Source organism: Pelobates fuscus, chromosome 2, assembly GCF_036172605.1.
Source record: "Pelobates fuscus isolate aPelFus1 chromosome 2, aPelFus1.pri, whole genome shotgun sequence".
Classification (NCBI taxonomy): domain Eukaryota; kingdom Metazoa; phylum Chordata; class Amphibia; order Anura; family Pelobatidae; genus Pelobates; species Pelobates fuscus.
The window spans coordinates 146,902,686-146,923,634 of NC_086318.1; the positions used below are offsets into that span (position 1 = coordinate 146,902,686).

The following is a 20,949-nucleotide window of genomic DNA, read 5'->3' on the forward strand; positions in this document are numbered from 1 at the left end:
GACAATAAACAATTCTGAGTCCTGGAGCATCAATACATGATTGCAGGTTTGAGGTTTAACAGGAGTGCAGTCCCTAGCTTTTGTGCACGGGATGAACTGGATGAAAAAGCAGTGATAAATGTATCAAAAACAGTACAATATGGATTATAATGATTTGGGTGGCATATTCCACACATCCCTAGATTTAGGTTTTTTTTTTTTTTTTAAAGTTAAATAAGGCCTTTCTAGGCCAGTTGTCCTATAATGTGTAAGACACTTTAAACTTTAACTGATAATGGACTGCTAGAACGCAAGCTTATTCTGACTAACCAGAAATATCATGGCAGACATACAGCATAAAGCCCCTGCTTACCGCTGACATGCAGGTAATAATAAAAAAAATTAAGGTCAATAATTAATAGTAAATGCTTTATTATTTATTATAGCTAATATAATAGTTTACAGATATAGATTAAAGAACGACAACTATTTTTCCTATAGACCAAGACAAAGCATAATTTGTTCCTACCCCTGATTGAATAGCTTGTTGTTATGAGGTATGAAGTGCAGGCTCATATTGTTCAATCACATGGCATTCTGGACTTGCTATGTCTTCAGACATGTCTATTCTCTTCACCAGCTACTCAGAAACAAGCAAATCCAACGTTGGATACATACACTGTATATTGGAGTGTGACAAGCGCAAATGAAAATGGAAGAAATGACTTGCAATGATTTGGTGTTCTTTCCCTCATTAGAGCATTAAGAACCTAGTAAGCCATCTGCACCAGGGTTTTCTAGAAAATCTTACATAGTACGGAAATGGTGGCTAACCTTTGCAATACAGATCCCTGTGAACAGTATTACCAGTGATAAAGGCTGGCTGAGCATCATGGAAAATATAGTTCACAGACATTTTATAGAGCCAAGGTTTGCTCTCTCTTGCTTAGGACATGAAAGCTTGGACACATGGGAATTTATCCCAGCTGTATTGAACATTGTGGCACTTCACATCTTAGTGGACAAAAACATGGACCCTTTAAAAACAAAACTTAATTCTTGAAACGTATTGGCACTTACAATATTTATTTTTTCTCTTAAGGGCCTGGAAATCAGATTTCTTGTTCTAAGATTTGTTTATGTTTGTACTGGATATGTATATGATTTTATATAAACTGGCTTCTATGAATATATCCTAAGCACTAGAACAAACTTCAACACAATGACCTAGAATCATTAAACCTAGTTGGCTCTAGGCAATTGTAACTTTACAATTGGTTTACGTATCTCAAATAGGACTGATCAACTATTCCCATATTATATAAAGCCCCTGCTCTGTTGGAGGTTTGGTCAAAGCACTGACATAAATGTTGAAAAGTCCTTTTTCTTACATGTATCAGAATTCCCATAACCGTTAAATATAATTTACAGCTTCAGCATGGATCTCAGTAATGCACTGCATATATGGGCTAAGCAGAATAACAGCCTCTGAATGTCCTCCTTGTGTTGCAACAAATCTGGCTGCCCACTTGACTCTGCGTGACTAAGTAACTGTAATGTTAAGGCACGTAACTTACTTTTGCATATCTCTTGATCACACACAGTTACAAGTCTCATATCAAAAACTTAAGCTTTGCATTGTGCTGCTTTGTGCTCTGCCACAAGTGTACCAGTAAGCAGGTGAGTGTCTGTGCTTGCATATTCGTAACCACATACCACTGATAAAGCGCATTTAAAAATATCCAATCACGTACATAAAATGCCATCACCAGCAGCAGCCAAATAGTGTGCTATATAAAGGAGCAAAGCCATGAAAGGAAAAACAAGAGCTGAGAGCAAGGAATCATAGATCTTCAAGAAAACCTCCCTCTGCCCAGTGAATTTAAGGTCCGACTTTGTATATCTCAGGTAACATGAAAGGCTCAAATGTTTTAAAACCCCAATATAAAGGCCTGTCTGGTTAATCAGTGCCCTGTTGCCTTTAAGTTAGTGGCAGGGTTTTCTCTGCCTGCACTACAAACAAACCGTGAAAGGCGAAAAACTGGAGTTATCAGCACAGTGAATAAATACTATCCACTTTTTGTTTGCCATTATATAAAAAAAAAAAAAAAAACTGTTGATCTTTCATATTGACATAAACCATTAACAATATATAGCGGATTTTCAAGGGCATTACAAAACATAAGCAGGTTTTACATTGCCTGCTGCATTAAGTGCACAATCTCTGCATTTATCCCCAACAAGTGCTAATTACAACTGCCTATGTTGCACTGCAAGTATTGCTGAGGCTAAATAGCAAGAATGTTACAGTTGTGCACATTAAATAATGACATATTGGCCTTCCTTTCAATGTATCACCGAGAATCAAGACCTAACCTAGATAGGGATTACTACAAGGCATGGTGATTACAGCCATCTCTATCTGCAGATGGCAGTTCAGTTGAGAAAATAATTCAAAATAAGCACTGGGCATTTTTCTAATATTCAAGTGGAGGTGCTGTTCATTCACAGATCGGTACTAGACTTGGCAGTCAGGGCCTGGATACGACCAGAATTGCAGGCCTTGCAAAGGATGTGTCCGTCCAGCGGGTAGCAACCTTGATTCTCCCCTTCAGAGAGGAGGCTTCCACAGTCCTATAAAAAGAACATGAAAAGGTAAATTCTAAAACTTGGCAAAGAGCAATAAAATAAAAATTACTCTAAGTCATGTGAATATTCACCTCACAGCGATAACACTGCACATGGAAGTCACGATCCAAAGCTACAATCCGAACAGTCTCCTCCTGGCCAGGAGCAGGCATGATTGGTTCCTTACACACAGAGCATCTTGGTGCAAACTTCCTAAAATCAGATGGGGAAATAAAGGAAACAAATTATATTCTTCACTATTTAAGGTAACACACACCACAACACAAAATTAAAACCAGATTTTTCATACCTAGAAAACACATACAAGTCCTACAAATACAAATAACTCCCAAATGTCCCTATTCGGGCGGAGGTTTCCCTATATATCAAGCTACTGTCCCAATTAAACAACTATTGGTATTTAATTGCAATTAATGTATTTAGCAATGTGTATTAAGTCTATCAAATATATTCCAAGTATGTTCCCGCCCTAAAAAATAAAGTTTTTTTTTTTTAAATGTTGCACGCTTCAATATTATGCTACTGACTCATTTGTAATAAAAAGAAAATGAAACAAATAAAAAAACAAAACACAAATATCTTTATAAGGCAACACAAGTTTTGCTGATCAAACCGATTATAAAATACATTTATTGCAATCGCTCATTTGAGCTAAATGAGTTAAGAATTTGGATTCAGAGGCCAAAAATAGCCAATGTGCTAAAGTCCAAGCTTAGCAGTATGGTTTTCACTTCATCACAATTGCTTGACTACATGAAAAACCCTTTCAGTGACATCTTGGCAGAGGGAAATATCCTGCTTATAACACCACTGCCACAACCTGTATTATTTATTGCATGTATTGGCCATGAAAACGTGCAAGAATTATCATCATAAGGTAATGTTTAACATAATGTATTATGGATACAAATTGAATTTAACATGCATATAACTAACTAATCCAATTTTGCTACATGATATTTAACACTTAAGATCTTCAAGAATTACATTCCTATCATTTGCTTATCAATACATTTAATTTAGTTGCCAAATATAGCACTCTAAGAAAAGGTGACAAACCTGGTATTACTGGCATGACTGTTCGACAAACAAACAGGTGGCAAATCACAAGATTTTGTGAACTTCCTGATAGCAACTGCTATACAGAGAGTCTCATAGTAATTCATTTATAGAAGTTCAGATTTAAAGTTTAAAAAAATGACATTCTTTTTAAATGTAAGCGTTCGCTAAAGTGCTAATCACTAGAGCAAGTAGTTTCTCTGACACCCCCAAAAAATCATGTACCAATCTAACAGGACTGATTATCCATGACACTGGCTAATTTGCAATAAGAGAAACTGCAGTGACCCTCACACTATCTGCATAAACCACATGGACATTGACAACCATGACTGCTAACATGGTGAAATGGAATGTATATCCCCTCAGTGTTGGTGCACATAATAAATGCCAGACACATCCCCATGGGACTGCAGGGGCTTCAGGACACTGAAGTGAAACAGAGATCAAAGGAAAAAAATCTTATCATGCTACCCAGGATTTAAATGTGCCACAGTGGGATTAAATAGATTAAGAAGAAAACTTTTGATTTTGCCTAGACACAAATAAGGAGGTTTTTCTTTTATCCAAAATAAAACACATATGAAAGAATCTTTTGGTGAAAAATGACATTACTAAACCTATTATTTCCTGTATGTGGTATGTATTTTGTATCATAGTAGACTCGTGAGTTCTTTATTCCAAATAAATACATGTATAATACAAAAAAGCAGGTTCTACAATTGTCTGTATACAATGGAACCCAAACTCCAAACATACATGCAATAGTCTGTTCAGAAAGTAAAAAAAACTAAGAAATTAATTGTGCTGGTACATGGTGTGGCCAGGCATACAGTGTGTGTCACGTGTATTTTTCTTTCAGTTTTCCTTTCCTTATCCCCATTTTTTAATGATTATAGTCTTTTTATTGCCATTTGCCTTCATATTTTCTTCTTATTTTCCTGAATCTCAATACCTGGTCTCATCCATTTTTATCTAGTCTGTCCATGATATCTGCAGTTTGCCCCTCTATGAGATTCTTTTGACTGATGGATTGTGAGAAAATTTAAAGTGACACTAAAGGCACCAAAACTAATTGAGCTAAATTAAGTGGTTTTGGTGTAGAGAGCATACCCCCCCCTGCAGTCCATCTGCTCAATTCTCTACCATTTAGGAGTTTAATCACTTTGTTTAAACAGCCCTAGTCACACCCACCCTGCATGTGACCTAAACAATTTCCCTACACATTTCCCGTAAAGAAAGATCTAATGTTAGAACTTCCTTTATTCCACAGTCTGTTTAATTTAGAATTTATCTCCTGCTCTGTTAATACACTGCTAGAGCCTCATGTATCCAATTAAAGTTTAATTAACAAAGCACACAATAAAAACATCTAAGTAAACGCACTGCCCCCTCAGATCTAATTGGAAATTAAACAATTTTTTATTGTTGGCTGTGTGAGTCAGGAGGAAGGTGTGGCATAAACAAGTCTGCATAAACAAAAACAACAAAGTGATTTAACTCCTGCTTGAAACATCTGTTTTGCATATTTGTGCTGCTGTGAGATTCTATTCAGGGAGTTGAATCATTTTGGAACTGGAGAAGTCATTATAAATTGCATTTTCAGTTTAATTCGGCAAAACCACTTGAAGCATTTGTTGTGTTGAGCTATTTCAAATTGCTTTTGCTTGATTTGTTCATTACACACAGCTAAAGGTCTGTACTTTTTTACAATAAACCTGATTTTTTTTTATGGGGGTGAATAATTCTGATTGCAACTGTAATGGTGTGCTGCATTTAGTAACACTAACATTTATAGTAATGATTTATATTGTTTGAGTTAATGTTGCATTGTCAAATGAAGTGTAGGTACATGTGCGTAAACGGTGAACCGGAGAAGACAATGTTGAATTCATGCTGACTGGATGTCATTAATAGTAGCAGAGGACAAATCAAATGATGTTCTCAGGGTTAATTGGGCAGACTAGATGGGCCGAATGGTTCTTATCTGCCGTCACATTCTATGTTTCTATGTGCTTTCAAATTTAAAATACATTTGAAATTCACTTTGAATTCCTTACAATTCTCACCTTATTAACCCCTTAAGGACCAAACTTCATGTGTTCTTAAGGGGTTTAAGAAACACTATAGGGCCAGGAACAAACATATTACTGACCCTATAGTTTTAAAACACCATCCAGCTCCCTTGCTCTTACGACACATATGAACAAATTAATTGTAGTGATCTAATAAATACCTAGAACAAAATGTTATTAGCAGAACTGTTTTATTCTATTGAATATAGCATGGAAACACAGATCCCAGTGGACATGAACTAATCACAAGTGATCTTCTTACTGATACAATGGCCATCATTAAATTGTGTATGGTAATAAAAGTATATCTCATGCAGTGCTAAAACAAGTGAGCATGGGATTTTATTATTTGGATGTAAACCTCAGGAGTTAAACTTTCATTATACTACATATTTGTTTTAGAAAGCAATGGGCTTTGCTAGAGAAAATGTACAATTATTGAGAATTAGAGGATTTACAATACGAATATTAATCGTGCATAACTTTACTATGTACTTGTCAGATGGTCCAAAGAAGAGTTAAACTCAAACCATTGCCAAATAATTTGCAATACTTGCAAATAATTAATCTGTAGGCACTGTGTAAGCCAAGGGTGACAAGCTCTCTTCTAGAGGATTATTTTAACATGCAATCACTATTGTATTAGGCTGTGAATAATGTGCTGTGGTATGGTAAAGTGCTTGACTCTAATAATTTAAGAATATATCATCTTTTTTTTGTGCACACCTTTGCAAACACTTCTTTAATATATTACAAAGAGCATAATACTAACTAGTCATCCCAGGTTTCCAGAATTGTATTTTTTGCACATAGAACACTATGTTGTGATGGTATAAACCTATATTTCCTTATGAGACGCCATAGTGATCTGCAGTGCTAGATGAAATTCATTCTTGTCACTACACTCAGACAATGAGGGAAGGATAGGTCTGGTTTTAATAATGTCAGTTTGGGGAGATATTTTTCAGTAACAGTCTAAAGTCATTTTTGTCACTGGCCTCTAATTACATTTTCCCTTGAACTAAGACAAACCAACAAGATACAAACTTACAGATGTCAGTATTGATTTCCAATTGTAATTGAGGGGTATAATATGCACTAACAGCCGCAGGAATCTTGCACTGCAATTCTAATTATATTTCCATCTTTAAATATTTTGCACATATAACAAGAGGGGCCAACACTATGTCAACACATTACAGTAAACATTCTGCATGCAGAACTTTGAAACATTTTTATTTTATATTTTATTTAGTTTAATAAGATTATGGTTCCGTAAACCTGTTCAAAACTAAATCATTTGTGTTTTTGTATGTTTACTTTACATGGCAGAGGCATATTTCTTTTCTTAAAAGAATACAATAGTATGAGGAATGCAAACAAGTAATCCTAATGCTATATTGTCTCCTCAGTTCAACTTCCCTTTTTCCAAAGCTGAACCTCATTTGGAGCTGCTGCCCACTCTCCTCACTTTATGCCAATTAGAAGAAGTGACTTTAATGCCTTCTTGTCCAATTCAATGCTTCTCATTGAGAAGCATTGATTTGAGAAGCATTGATATGGGAAGCTGTCATGCCAAAGCATGAGTTCTTGTTTGATGTGTGTTTATATATGTTAAGAGTTGTTTTTTTTTTGTAAACCTTGGGATGACATTTATTGTGGTCTTTGATCTTGCACCAGGCCTAGACCATAAAACATCTAGATAGCCATCACCAGAGCTGGACACAAGGAATTTCATAGAGTGGGCAAACTTCTACGAGATCAATACCATCTAAGACTCCCACAAGAATTCTATATGGGGTAAATATATGTAAGGAATTTCTTGTGTTTTCTCCTATTTTATTTTATGTACTGGTTTGCAATTTGTTATCTGTATGTCATTTATTTCTGTATTTTGTACTCAGCACTGTGAATCTTTTATTGTCAGATTAAATATTTACTTAATCAGCTTGTGTCTCTGTTCTATAAGAGCTTTACTCTCCAGAGGAAAGCAGGTAACATGTTACCAAAAAGGGTTAATTATATGTGTTTTATCAGTAAAAGTAGAACTGTGATTCTATAATTCTCCTGTGTGTGGGGTAACCCAAGACGCCCGGGTTTAAAAGTCTGTGGTGGCAGTAAAGTGTGTACTAGGGGGTTAGTGTAGAAGGGATTGCAGGGGTCAATTGAGTGGTTGCTGGGACTAGCAACAGGTAACCAGGGGTCTGGTGTCATTAACCCTGTCACTTCCACACACTCCCCCACTGTCTCGGCTGGGCCTATAGCCCACGCTCGTAACAGAAGCACATGCTTGAGTGCTTCATGTCCAATTCATTGAATCCAAGGTACAAAACTGATGCCAGATTTTAGAGCGGCTCTGTCATTTGTGTTTGCCTTTCAATACTAGGCCCCTACTTTTCTGACTGTACAGTTTAGGACAAGGCCAGAAAGTAGTGCAATGATGGTATGAAACACATTGTTTGATAACAGGCTAACTGCTGAGAGAGATAACAAGCACCTTTGACATGTTCCGTGACCATTTCCCTGCTCGGTTTCATTCAACTACTTAATTCTTAACCACGCAAAATGAAGCTTTTTTTTTTTAATAATATGTTACATACCCAAGAGAAATTAGCTACAAATTAAGCCACTTTGCTTTTACACAAGGTAAAATGATTTCACTAATTATGCAACATTTGAAACATTCAATTTGCAATAGAGTAGACCTCAGGCTTATAGAGGAAAAAAAAAAAAAAAGCAGAATACTTTACAAAATTGAGACTAACACTTTGTATCTATATTACATACACATAATTATATGATTACACACAACTTTTTGGTCATGTCACCAGAACCTTGAAATTGCATTATTCTGCCATTATACACACTTCACAGTTATGCATCTTTTAGACCATATGGTATTTCTAGGATATATTTTAGATTTTCTTTAGTGTACCATAGTGTGTCAAAGTGGTGTAAAGTTTAAGGAAAAGCCTTTGATGTAAGGGACGCAGTGGGATACACCTCACCTGGCATGGCCTGAGATTAGTGAGAGTTACAGTCCCAGGCAGTTACTATCTCCGCTGTCGTCAGCTGTGATGGACGGGTTTGTACACAATACTTTTGGATTGTGTGTTTATAAGTATACAGACACTTCTCATTTGGCTGGAGTATATACTTTTGTTTTTGTGTGTATGGTTGTACCATAAGCATTTTGAACTATTTTGTTTGTGTGAAAGAGCAGCTAACTTGAAAGCATGAGTTAGACATACTTGTGGAAGTCTTCAATACAGTGAATGTGTCCAGAAGCATCAACAGTGAAAGGAATGCCATCCAGGCTGCGGAAGCACACCACACAGGTAAAACAGTGAGGGTGATACGCCTTCCCAGTTGCTCGTAGAATCCTCTCCATAATTGGCTTGGCACAAACATTGCACTGCTCCAACGTGCGCTAAAATACACAAAGCAAGTGGATCATTGGTCAACTAGGATGTATGATAATGAAGAGATAGGATACAATATCACAACTCACCATTTACTGAACTCGGATCCAAACAATATGTACAAATTCTTCTGCTCGTAAATATTACACACTATATTATATATATTTAAATAGATCATACAAGATGAATTTGTTTTTGCAAAAAAACAAAGCATTAAATTTAACATGCCATTTTTAACAGTTATTACAGTGGGTGTGCGTTTTGCTGCAACTATAATGAGCAGGATAAAGGGCAACAATTAATCAGAACTACCTTGCACCATGCTTTATACAAAGAACAAAGGAAGTTATGGCACCTATATATTTATGTCATAGTATAGCTACTGAATACCAAACATATATACTGTTCCATTTTATTATGGTATATGCAAGACAAGAATATGGGACAATATATGAATTGACATAAAGCAATTGGGGATAACACACACATGCACACAGATAAGCAACACTTAATTTTATAATAGGGTGACTGGCAATTGTATGACTGTTAGAATATAGTACAGCGTAGCTCAGTATAAAACCTGAGACAGAGTATAAAACAAGACAATTGCAGAGAAGTACGCCAGCTCCTAATAAAATAAAATGAACAAAAAAAAATGCACGAACATGAAAAATAATACTTGAACAGATTAGATCTAGCCTACCCCCACCCCCAGACCAGACTGTAGAAAAGAAACCAAATACTTTGGTATTACAGTAAGCCAAACTGACAATATATTGCTGAAAATAAGTGCTAAAGAAAATCAAATTAAAAAAGTGCTGATCTCTCAGGCCTTCATTTTTAGCCAATACCCATGGGTATTCACTTCTCAAAACTGCCTCAGTGCCTGCCAAGGTAAAGTCAGTTACACCTGCTCAAGGCCACAACTCATGTCCATGTGGATTGGCTGCTTATCCGGCCACATGGCGTGCCATAATCTATGTGTCTATGGGATCCATCAATGCGGCTCCAACAGCGTCAATCCAAGTCCCTGCACCGGGGGGATGATGCCCCAAACTACTAGAGCAGTGTGTTCGAGATTTGTCAATTTATAACAACACTTAAAAGCAATAGATTTCTCAGGACTTGCTCAGTTGGCTACAAGGCCACCCCCCCCCCCCCAATAAGTTCTATTTTTAATACACAAAGGCCCAAGATTCTGTACCTGAATATTCATAATTAATACTTTTACCTATGTTTATATAAAGTGTTATAGGGGTATCTCACAGCAGTTTAGGGGTATATTTCCAGGGACAAATCACATGGAGTATTTTTTTTTAAAAAAGGTTAGTGTTAGCACTCATAAGAGCATTAGAAGGTCTACCAAATTTACTGAAATAATTAACTAGTTCCTGAGAAGCTAGGTAATAACCACATAATTACATTTATAATCAAGACAAGATAATTCCAAGGAAACACACTGATGAATGATAAGTGTTCCCTTTTTATTCTGAATGTGAATACCAACTGCATTTTATCTGTAAGCTTAAGCAATAATGGGATCCATCTGTTATATGTCCAGACTGAAATGCTGGCACAGACTCCAGATTCCATTAACAAGTAAAACTGTAGCCATACTGGTCCTCTAATATTTTCTGAAAAGTTCTTGTTAAGTTCTGTGTTTTATCGGATTGTGTCCAAAGAATAAATGTTTATTACACACACACACACACACACACACACACACACACCCCTCCATCCCAAATCACTTGGCACCCACCCTGTATGTAAAATATAAATGGATCATGCCTAGGTGATCATTCCAAAAACTCGCATTGAATAAACAAGAAAGTGTTTAATAAATACTCAAATGTTACATAACGCATTGGAGTAGAGCAGCCCACACCAGCTATCTCTTCTCTTGCCGTGGCCAGCCAAGTCCCCAATGAACCCCAAGGAAGCCCCCACACTGCAAGGTATACACAAAGTTGCAGAATAAGCCTCCCCTCTCATACAAATAGCTCACACACAAACACACACAGTCCCCACAACCACTATTGACAATCCACATACATGCACACAATTCCACAAGCAACTCCCATACACACCAAACATGCTAAGTGACAAATCATCCACACACACAATTCCACAAAAAACTCCCATACACAGCCCACATTCATAGTTATCATACACAATACCACAAACTACTCATGAACATATACAACATACCAGACCACATATGCACAAATACAACGCTACAAAGCAACTGCAGAACCCATTAATAACACAAGCAGAATGCGGCAACATACACACCTTAATTAAAAAAAATAAAAAATAAAAAATAGGACCAGCACGCTAAGAGACTTAAAGATTTTTTTTGGGGCACAATACAACTAAAAGGTTGCCTACCCCTTCTTTAGTTTATGGACCAGAACTATTAGCATGACCTTAGTATATTGTATAAACATATGCTTAGATGGACAGATTGCTAGCTCCATCTAAACCTAAGTTTCAGCCAGTAGTTCTGGCCCATGGTCTTAAGCTTAAGGTGCCTTATCACGGAAAGGGAAATTGTCAAGTATAATATTTTAAACTATTGTTAGATTTAGCATTTTGATTGCAAACAGAATAAGTAGTTTGTCTTACCTGTTCATCTAAGGTTATTTGACCTTTGGAGACATCAAGTTGAATCTCCTTCTGCAAAATGTGCATCTACAAAGAGCACGCTTCACATAGTGGTACAAATTGAGGTTCGTGTTACTATCAGAGGGAAAGGAAGGGCCTATGTTCACCTCAAAAGAACAAAGCATTTAAAGGACCACTATAGGCACCCAGACCACTTCAGCTTAATGGGTGCCAGGTCCATCTAGGATTAACCCTGCCTGCTGTAAACATAGCAGTTCCAGAGAAAATGCTATGTTTACAAAAGGGTTAATCCAGCCTCTAGTGGTTGTCTCATTGACAGCCGCTAGAGGCGATTCCGCGCTTCTCCCTGTGATTGACACTTCCCTGTCCCCCCTCTTGGCACACAGGAGTAGGATTTCATCTAAAGGTGCCAATCAGATGAACACATTTAGAAATATTATTAATTGTCCATACAGCACTATAAATTAATAACCAACATGACAATCAGACAAAAAATGTTGGAACTAAGAACGCTGGTTTAGGACAGAATGCATGCCCATGTCTGCTATTCTATTTGTATGCTGGTGCTTAATAACAAACAGCCTTCAAGCTACTTTGTTGAATATAAAGAAGATTTAATGTTCGTTTTTCTGTCAATTAGTAACACCCACTAAAAAGCATCAGCACGCCTGCTGTGCTATATGGAGATTAACACCCTGTACACATTGCATTGCAAAACACAGTGAGGAATGATGCTCTGCTTAGCATAGGAACCTTTGCAACAGAGAATCAGACATCTTTTTAACCAGAAATCATTTCAGCATGGTCAATCTGGCAAAGAAACAAAATGACTAAGACATTTGGAAAACAAATTAATATTCCACTTCGCAGCAGAGATTTCAAATGGGTGCCACGAATAAGTCTTAACTTTTACGTCTCTTGGAAAAGCAATTCTCCATACTCAAAGTATTTCCCTTTTTTGCATTGTAGCTTTTTTTTTTTCTCTTGCCACAACATCCCAACTATTTACAGTGTAAACTAACTTGCACATGGAGTTATGTCTGGTTTTACCTTTATCTCCTCACTGCTGGCAGAGAGTATGGAGAGCCTTTTTTCAGAGCTACAGCAACCATCCACACTGTCATACAGCACATTTAATAACAGACATAGCAGACCCAGAGGCTCCCATTTTAATGCTGCTGTTGAAAAGGACAGCTATACACACCAGCTAATTATTGAGGGGGAAAAGATAGAAGAAAACAAAAAATGAATATTTAAAAAAGTTATTTATATTCTTTTTTTTTTTTTATGAATATACAATTACTGTAGCACACAAAACATGCAAAGAAACCATGACATTGTACCCAACACTCATAAAAGGTGACATTTCATGGCAACTCCATTATCGCCAGTACTTAGCTGGTAAAGTATGGCAATAGGGGTAAGCCCCCATTCTATTTGGAAATGGTTTATAGCTCAATTTTCAAGATGCTCACACGTGATAAAATGTCTAGTTTGTGAGCTCATTTGAGAAGGGCCCTCATTGCCTTGTTTCTATTCCCCTTAACCATACATCCATCTCAGTTGGACAATTGCATAAGCAGTGATAAACTAAGGAATACAAAACATGTGTTTTAATGTGTGCAAACTGGCTGGGTCTTGATGAATAACTGCAAATGGTGACATTTGATGGAATCGCTTTAACTGCAGGACCACTTGTCTGTTTAAATTATGGAAGACTAGGTTACTACAAGAACGGATAAAAGATACACCCAGCAGAGTTTGCAATAGGTTTTAAGTTCTAAAGCTGGATTAATTTACTATGAAGGAGTGCATATTAAAAGTGCCCTAAAAGTGCTAGTGGGCCAAATCTTGAATTAAAAAGATGGTGTTTTTGTTTGTTGAGTTTTTTTGGCTGCATAAAGTAGGGGTAATGGAGAATATTTATGAAGGTTACGCCAAACAAACGACCGTTTTTAACAAGCGCCACCACTGGTTGTCTAACATCAACATGCAAGCGTGAGATATCAATTTTGCAAAGAATTGATATTAGCCAGCCTGGGCCTCTTATTCTGTGATGTAATTCCAGTAAAATAAAAGTTTAGCAGGCTAAGATTGCCACAAGGCATATGTATGTACATGTGTTTGTAGTATCAGTTAGTTAGACGTAGCTAAGATACTGTCATCACTGTACTGAGCATGTGCAGGAATGTAGGAACTGGAATTACGCGTCCCTCTCCTTTGTTTCAGATGAGCCACGTGGTTAGACCGGATGGATGAGTTTAGACTCTATTCATTGAATAGGTTAAGGGTATGTGTGGGTGTAGTTAATTGTGGGAGGAGCTACAGTGCTATATAAGGAATGTACTCTATGTATTCAGTGCTCAGATCTTTGCTGTTTTTGGTGACATTAGTCCCCCTGAGTCCCGATCGGTGAACCGAATAAAGAATCTCTTCCTTCCTGAAGAAACCTGTGTCCATCTCTCTGTGCTTGGCTTCCGTCAGTTTCTCCGGTATCATTTGGTGCATTGTCCGGGAAGCTCATCGTTCAACGGTAGCTGAGAAGCAGAGGCGTGAGACGGTCTATCTTTGCCCACGTTCTCTACGGCTGCACCCCTGAACTTCTGCGTGGACCTCCCTTCGTCTCAGCGCCACTGGTCTGTTGTCCAGGAGATCATCGGCCTCTACGTAGTAAGTGCTGGGGTGTCCCCGTCGATGAGTGTGAACTCAGGTTCAGGAACGAGGAGGTAAGACGACCGCTGTTTTAGACGGCGGACCCACTAGGGGTATACCGATTGTGCGGTAGGCCCATAAGGGGTTTGAATTGTGTACGGAATCTGCCCCCTCCAGTGGAGGGAAGGAGCGAAGGCGCACCGCTCAATTGAACGCTCTTTAGTAAGACCGTTTAATTTGGTTTGGAGTCAGGCGGGGTTCTGTGTAAATAGCCCTAGCCGGACACCGGTGTCTTGTCTAGACTAGCGTTCTAGGGTGTACAATTTGTTCGCTAGGTCGGAGGGACCGCTAGCTCTCAACCTATCTTGGCTAAGTGGGAAGGCGTGTAAATTTGGAACCCACTAGACTTTTGATAGAGTAGATAGACTAAGAGGGTTCTGTTGTAAATTCCGCCCTCTAGTTCGCTATATGTGGTGCTTGGGCAGTGTGGCTAACCAAAACGGATGTAGATGGTTTTAGGTAGTCCATCAAGGTACTGGCCAATAGATTAGTTGGGAATTGTATATGTGTTAAAGATTGTTTTAGTAGCGTGTATATCTTGTTAGATAGCGTGAGCTCTGCCGTCTAGCGAGAGTGTTAATAGTGTGTAGCTGTATTACAGTGCACGGTACCATAACCCTGTATATTTACTGACACTGTATATTAATACTAATGATTGTCGTCTATTGCATGTCTAACACCATAACCACTATTAATTGTACTGTGACCTTAAATTGTACTTTGACCTATGCTAACCGTACTGTAACTGCTGTTTGTAAAGACGATGTTACTGGGGTATGTTATAGACGGGTAATTCATATATAGGGAATTATAGCGTGGGTGACTGTATAGTTTCGCCAAAGGGCATAGTATCTATTATTTAGTGACTGGTGTAACAGCTGTGTGTGTACGGGAATTCCTTGAGTGTTTTTATTGTGTGCGTGTCACTTAGTAACTGTACCACGTGGTGCTGTTGCCGAGGGAACGGGTGTGACCGTTGAATAGAGTGCGTGTATAGTATTCGTTGGAAACGACGCTCCATTGCTAAGTATGGGCGCGTCGGACTCGACGATTTTGGATCCCTTAGGATGCATGTTAAAGAATTTTAAAAAGGGATTTACAAAATGTGATTTTGGGGTTAAAATATCTTCTGTACGTTTGATTACATTATGTACTAGGGAATGGCCTACTTTGGTTGCCGCATGGCCGCCACGTGGCAGTTTAGATCCTATTCTGGTACAGCGTGTACACATGGCTGTATCAGGTAGGCCTGAACTTTACGGACAGTTTCCATACATTGATTGTTGGAGGCAGGCCGTAAACGACTCGCCAAGATGGATCCGAGTATGCCACGAGGAGCAATGTCGCCTCATGGTGGCCAGGACTCGTTTGTCCACTAGGGCCATGATTACGCCCATTTTGGACACGCCCCCTGAGTCCGAGACCCCTATGCCTCCCTCTTACTCATCCTCCACAGGAAGAGGAAGTGATACAGGAAGCACTACACCCCTTTCCCCGTTGTCCCCATCTACTTCATCCTCTAGTTCAGAGTCCATCCCCCTCATTACTAAACCTCCCCTTCCGGTACCAACCCCCGTAAAACCCACATATCCTGATTTGGCGCCATATCAAGCTTCCGGTCAGGCTTCCTCTAGCCCGGCCCGGAATATTTTATTCACCGACCTTCCCCACAATAAAGCTTCCCCATCCCCATGCCTTACTACCCCTCGACTGGAACCCCTAACCGACACCCCTCAACGAAGCCCTATACTAACCCGACAACTGACCGGTACCCAAAAGCCTAAACATTATCAAATGCCACTTCGTTTGGCTCCCGGCTCAGCACACCTTAATGATGAAGGTCAATTAGTATATGCTGACCCAGTCTTCGTATATGTCCCGTTCACAACTACCGATCTCTTAAATTGGAAAACCCATAATTCCTCGTACACTGACAAACCTCAAGCCATGACCGACCTGTTCACCTCGATAGTCCAGACGCACAATCCAACTTGGGCTGATTGCCAGCAATTATTAATGACATTATTTAACAATGAGGAGAGGAGTAGGATAAACCAAGCGGCCATTAAAGCGCTGGAAGAAGAAGCCCGTACATTAAATCAAGCTAATCCAGCAGCATGGGCCACAGCCCATTATCCTAACGCTGATCCTGAATGGAATGTTAATGGCGCAGATATGGTTCATTTAAAAGCCTACAGAGACGCTATAATTGCTGGCATGAAAGCCGGAGGGAAGAAAGCGATGAACCGCCCAGTGTCTTTTATCAACGATTATTGGAGGCGTACCGCTTGTATACCTCCTTTAATCCGGAAGCCCCTGAGAATTCCCGAATGGTAAACTCTGCCTTTGTCAGCCAAGCCTACGGAGATATTAAGCGCAAGCTACAAAAGTTAGAAGGGTTCGTAGGAATGTCCATCACCCAACTAATGGAGGTAGCTAATAAAATTTACATGAATAGGGAATCAGAGAATAAGAAAGAGGAAGAGCGCAAGATGCGTAAAGAGGCGGACATGCTAGCGGTAGCGATCGCAGGCGTAGACAGACGGGGACCAGATAGAGGCGACAGTAAGTGGAATAGGGAACCCCTGAGTAGGAATCAGTGTGCATACTGTAGAGAAGAAGGGCATTGGAGAAGCGAGTGTCCAAAAAGGGAGCAGTATGAGAGAGACCAACCCAGGGCAGGATATGGAAACTTTAGAGGTAGAGCGAGAGGTAGAGGAGGTCCCGGAGGGAGTAATGGTAATAGAGGAAGTGTAAGAGAAGATCGATATTATCCCGCAGCGCAGAGATCCCGCGATAGAGAAGATAGGGACTTTGTAGGATTGGCTGACACGGTCATGGATGACTATTGATACCAACCGGGCTCCATCCCCCTTGGCCGAGCGGAGCCTATGGTCGAAGTATCAATAGGGGGAAAAAGGAGTGCATTCATGATTGATACTGGTGCTGAACATTCGGTGGTGACTGACCTAGTTGCTCCTCCATCTGGAAGAACTATCACCGTAATAGGAGCAACTGCAAGAAGTGCTGCAAAATCGGTTCTTAAAAGTCGACAATGTACATTGGGAGGCCACGTAGTGAAACATCAATTCCTTTATATGCCTGAATGTCCAGTCCAATTGCTAGGACGTGATTTGCTATCAAAACTACGAGCGCAGATAACGTTCCTACCAAATGGAACAACATCCTTCAAGTTTAATGGACCTTCAGGTATTATGACTTTATCAGTACCAAAGGAAGAAGAGTGGCGACTTTATACAGCGTTGACTAGCCAAAACCCTAAGAGTGATGAATCCTTATTCAACATACCAGGAGTTTGGGCAGAGAACAACCCACCAGGACTGGCCCGCAATATTCCACCCATTCGAATTGAACTAAAACTTGGGGTTTATCCAGTGAGCCTATGGCAATATCATATCCCGCAGAAGGCTAAGAAGAATATTCAATCGTATCTGGATAAGTTCATACGGTATGGTATCCTAAAATTCTGTACTTCCCCCTGGAACACCCCATTGCTGCCTGTTCAGAAGCCCGGTACAGATGAGTATCGCCCTGTGCAGGACTTGAGAGCAGTCAATGATGCGGTTGTAAGTATACACCCAGTTGTGCCCAATCCATATAACCTGCTTGCTTTAATTCCGGGCGGGGCTACCTATTTTACAGTCTTAGACCTCAAAGATGCCTTCTTTTGCCTCCGAATTGCTGCAGAAAGCCAATGTATCTTCGCATTCCAATGGGAAAATGCTGTAACGGGCTCGAAACGCCAGATGACTTGGACAAGACTGCCCCAAGGGTTTAAAAATTCACCTACCCTATTTGGTTCAGCTTTAAGTCAAGACTTACTGGATTTCAAGTCCATCCCAGGAGAGTGTGTACTATTACAATATGTAGATGATTTGTTGATAGCCGCAGTTACAAGGGAAATATGTCAGCAAGCAACATACGATCTACTACACATTCTCTGGAAGGCAGGATACAAGGTGTCTAGGAAGAAGGCTCAGTTGTGTCTGCCAACTGTCAAATATCTGGGATTCCATATCTCTGAAGGTCAAAGAATAATGGGGCCAGAGAGAAAAGAAGCTGTGTGCCAAATACCAATACCCAAGAATAGAAGACAAGTGCGAGAGTTCTTGGGGGCAGCAGGCTTCTGTAGGATATGGATTCCCAGTTATGCGATATTGGCGAAACCTCTGTATGCAGCTATCAAGGGTACAGAACACGACCCCTTCAAATGGACCCCAGAACAACAAAAGGCATTTGAAGATGTGAAGATGGCTTTGATGAGTGCCCCAGCATTAGGTCTACCTGATCACACACGACCATTCTACTTATATGTACACGAGCAAAGAAGAATGGCTGTGGGAGTATTGACACAGTACTTGGGATCATCGCAAAGACCTGTTGCCTATATGTCTAAGCAATTGGATGCAGTGGCCAGTGGTCTTCCACCTTGTCTAATAGCCGTAGCTGCAGCCGCCCTGCTGGTAGCTGAAGCCGATAAACTCACTCTGGGTCAAGAACTTTATGTGCGAGTCCCGCACGCAGTACAGACGTTGCTAGATTACAAAGGCAATCATTGGTTCAGTAACAGCCGCATGACTAAGTATCAAGCAATGTTGTGTGAAAACCCAAGAGTGCATTTAGAGACTGTCAATACCTTAAATCCAGCTACCCTTTTGCCGCAACCTACTGAAAGTCAACACGATTGTTTGGAGGTGATGGATGAAGTATTTTCAAGTAGACCAGATCTTCGTGACTTTCCCATCCAGAACCCTGATGTCCAATATTATACAGACGGCAGTAGTTATGTGAAAGAAGGGATTCGCTATGAAGGATATGCAGTAACAACGATAGACAAGGTGATAGAAGCTAGGCCACTGTCAAAAGGAACATCAGCACAGAAGGCAGAATTGATAGCACTAACACGAGCGTTACAATTGGCTGAAGGTTTGAGAGTAAACATCTACACGGACTCCAAGTATGCGTTTTTAACCACTCATGCCCACGGAGCTTTGTATAAAGAAAGAGGACTATTGAATTCAGAGGGCAAAGAAATCAAGTACGCAGCTGAAATACTACAACTTTTGGAAGCAGTATGGGAACCAAAAGAAGTTGGTATTATACATTGTCGAGCGCATCTGAGAGGCGATGGTGATGTAACCAAAGGAAATCGGATGGCAGATAATGCAGCTAAGCGTGCCGCTGAATCAGGAAGACAGGAATATGTGGAACATATAGCTGCTCTTATACCGACTCCACTGTCTCAATGGACTCCAGTTTATACAGCTCAAGAAGAAGAGTGGTTAAAGACTGAACCTGGAAAGTACCTGGAGAACAAATGGTATCAGTTAGAAGATGGGAGAATAGTTATTCCAGCATCACTAGCGGTAGAAATTGTCCAGAATTATCACAATGGGACACATTCTGGAAGAGATAGTACAGAAGAATCTCTCAAAGCATTTCTACATACCAAGATTGTCCAATTTAACTCAAGCCATTGTACGAAGATGTGTAACATGTGCTAAAAATAATGCAAGGCAAGGACCAGTAAAGCCACCAGGAGTTCAGTATATGGGGGGACTCCCTATGTCCGATCTACAAATTGACTATACAGTTATGCCTAAATCTGGTGGACATCGCTACTTACTAGTAGTTGTGTGCACCTATTCAGGCTGGGTAGAAGCATGTCCTACTCGTACAGAGAAAGCAGGAGAAGTTGTGCGATTCCTGCTACGAGAAATAATACCCCGATATGGACTACCCTGCTCTATAGGATCGGATAATGGTCCAGCCTTTGTTCACCAGTGCCTACAACAACTGACTCATATGCTTGGTATTAAGTGGAGACTTCATACAGCATATAGACCTCAGAGTTCTGGTAAAGTAGAAAGAATGAATAGAACTATTAAGAATCAGTTGGCAAAGATGTGTCAGGAAACCCAACTCATGTGGAATGTGCTTTTGCCCATAGCTCTGTTGCGTATTCGAAGTACACCTACCAGAAGGATGGGTCTCTCTCCTTTTGAAATCATGTATGGGCGTCAACCTCCCGTACTTGGTAACTTAAGGGGGGATTTGAGTCAGTTGGGAGAAGGAATTACCCGGCAGCAGGTTGTAGAGTTGGGTAAAACTATGGAGGAGGTACAGAAATGGGTACAAGATAGATTACCTGTGAATATTTATCCCCCTGTTCATAGTTACCATCCAGGAGACCAAGTGTGGATTAAAGAGTGGAATAATATACCGTTAGGGCCTAAGTGGAGGGGTCCTTATGTTGTTCTTTTGTCTACCCCTACAGCAATAAAAGTGGCCGAAGTGACTCCGTGGATTCATCACTCCAGGGTTAAACCAGCAGCAGTAGATTCTTGGCAAGCTACAACAGATCCAGAGAATCCCTGCAAGATCCGGTTAAAGCGCACGACTCAGTC

The 20,949-nt window shown here is 39.8% G+C and overlaps 1 protein-coding gene across 7 annotated transcripts in view; it reads right to left on the reverse strand.

The window, feature by feature from the left end:
* Positions 1 to 231: 231 nt before the first annotated feature.
* LPP (LIM domain containing preferred translocation partner in lipoma) overlaps positions 232 to 20,949 on the reverse strand; it is a 317,702-nt gene continuing 296,984 nt past the window's right edge. For all 7 annotated transcript variants that reach the window (XM_063442809.1, XM_063442806.1, XM_063442805.1 and 4 more), the window contains 3 exons: positions 9,014 to 9,192; positions 2,700 to 2,820; positions 232 to 2,613 (listed from right to left, as the gene is read on the reverse strand). In XM_063442809.1, coding sequence (XP_063298879.1) covers positions 2,485 to 2,613; positions 2,700 to 2,820; positions 9,014 to 9,192 — 429 coding nt within the window. In that variant the 3' untranslated portion in view covers positions 232 to 2,484. The remainder of the gene's footprint in view (positions 2,614 to 2,699; positions 2,821 to 9,013; positions 9,193 to 20,949) is intronic.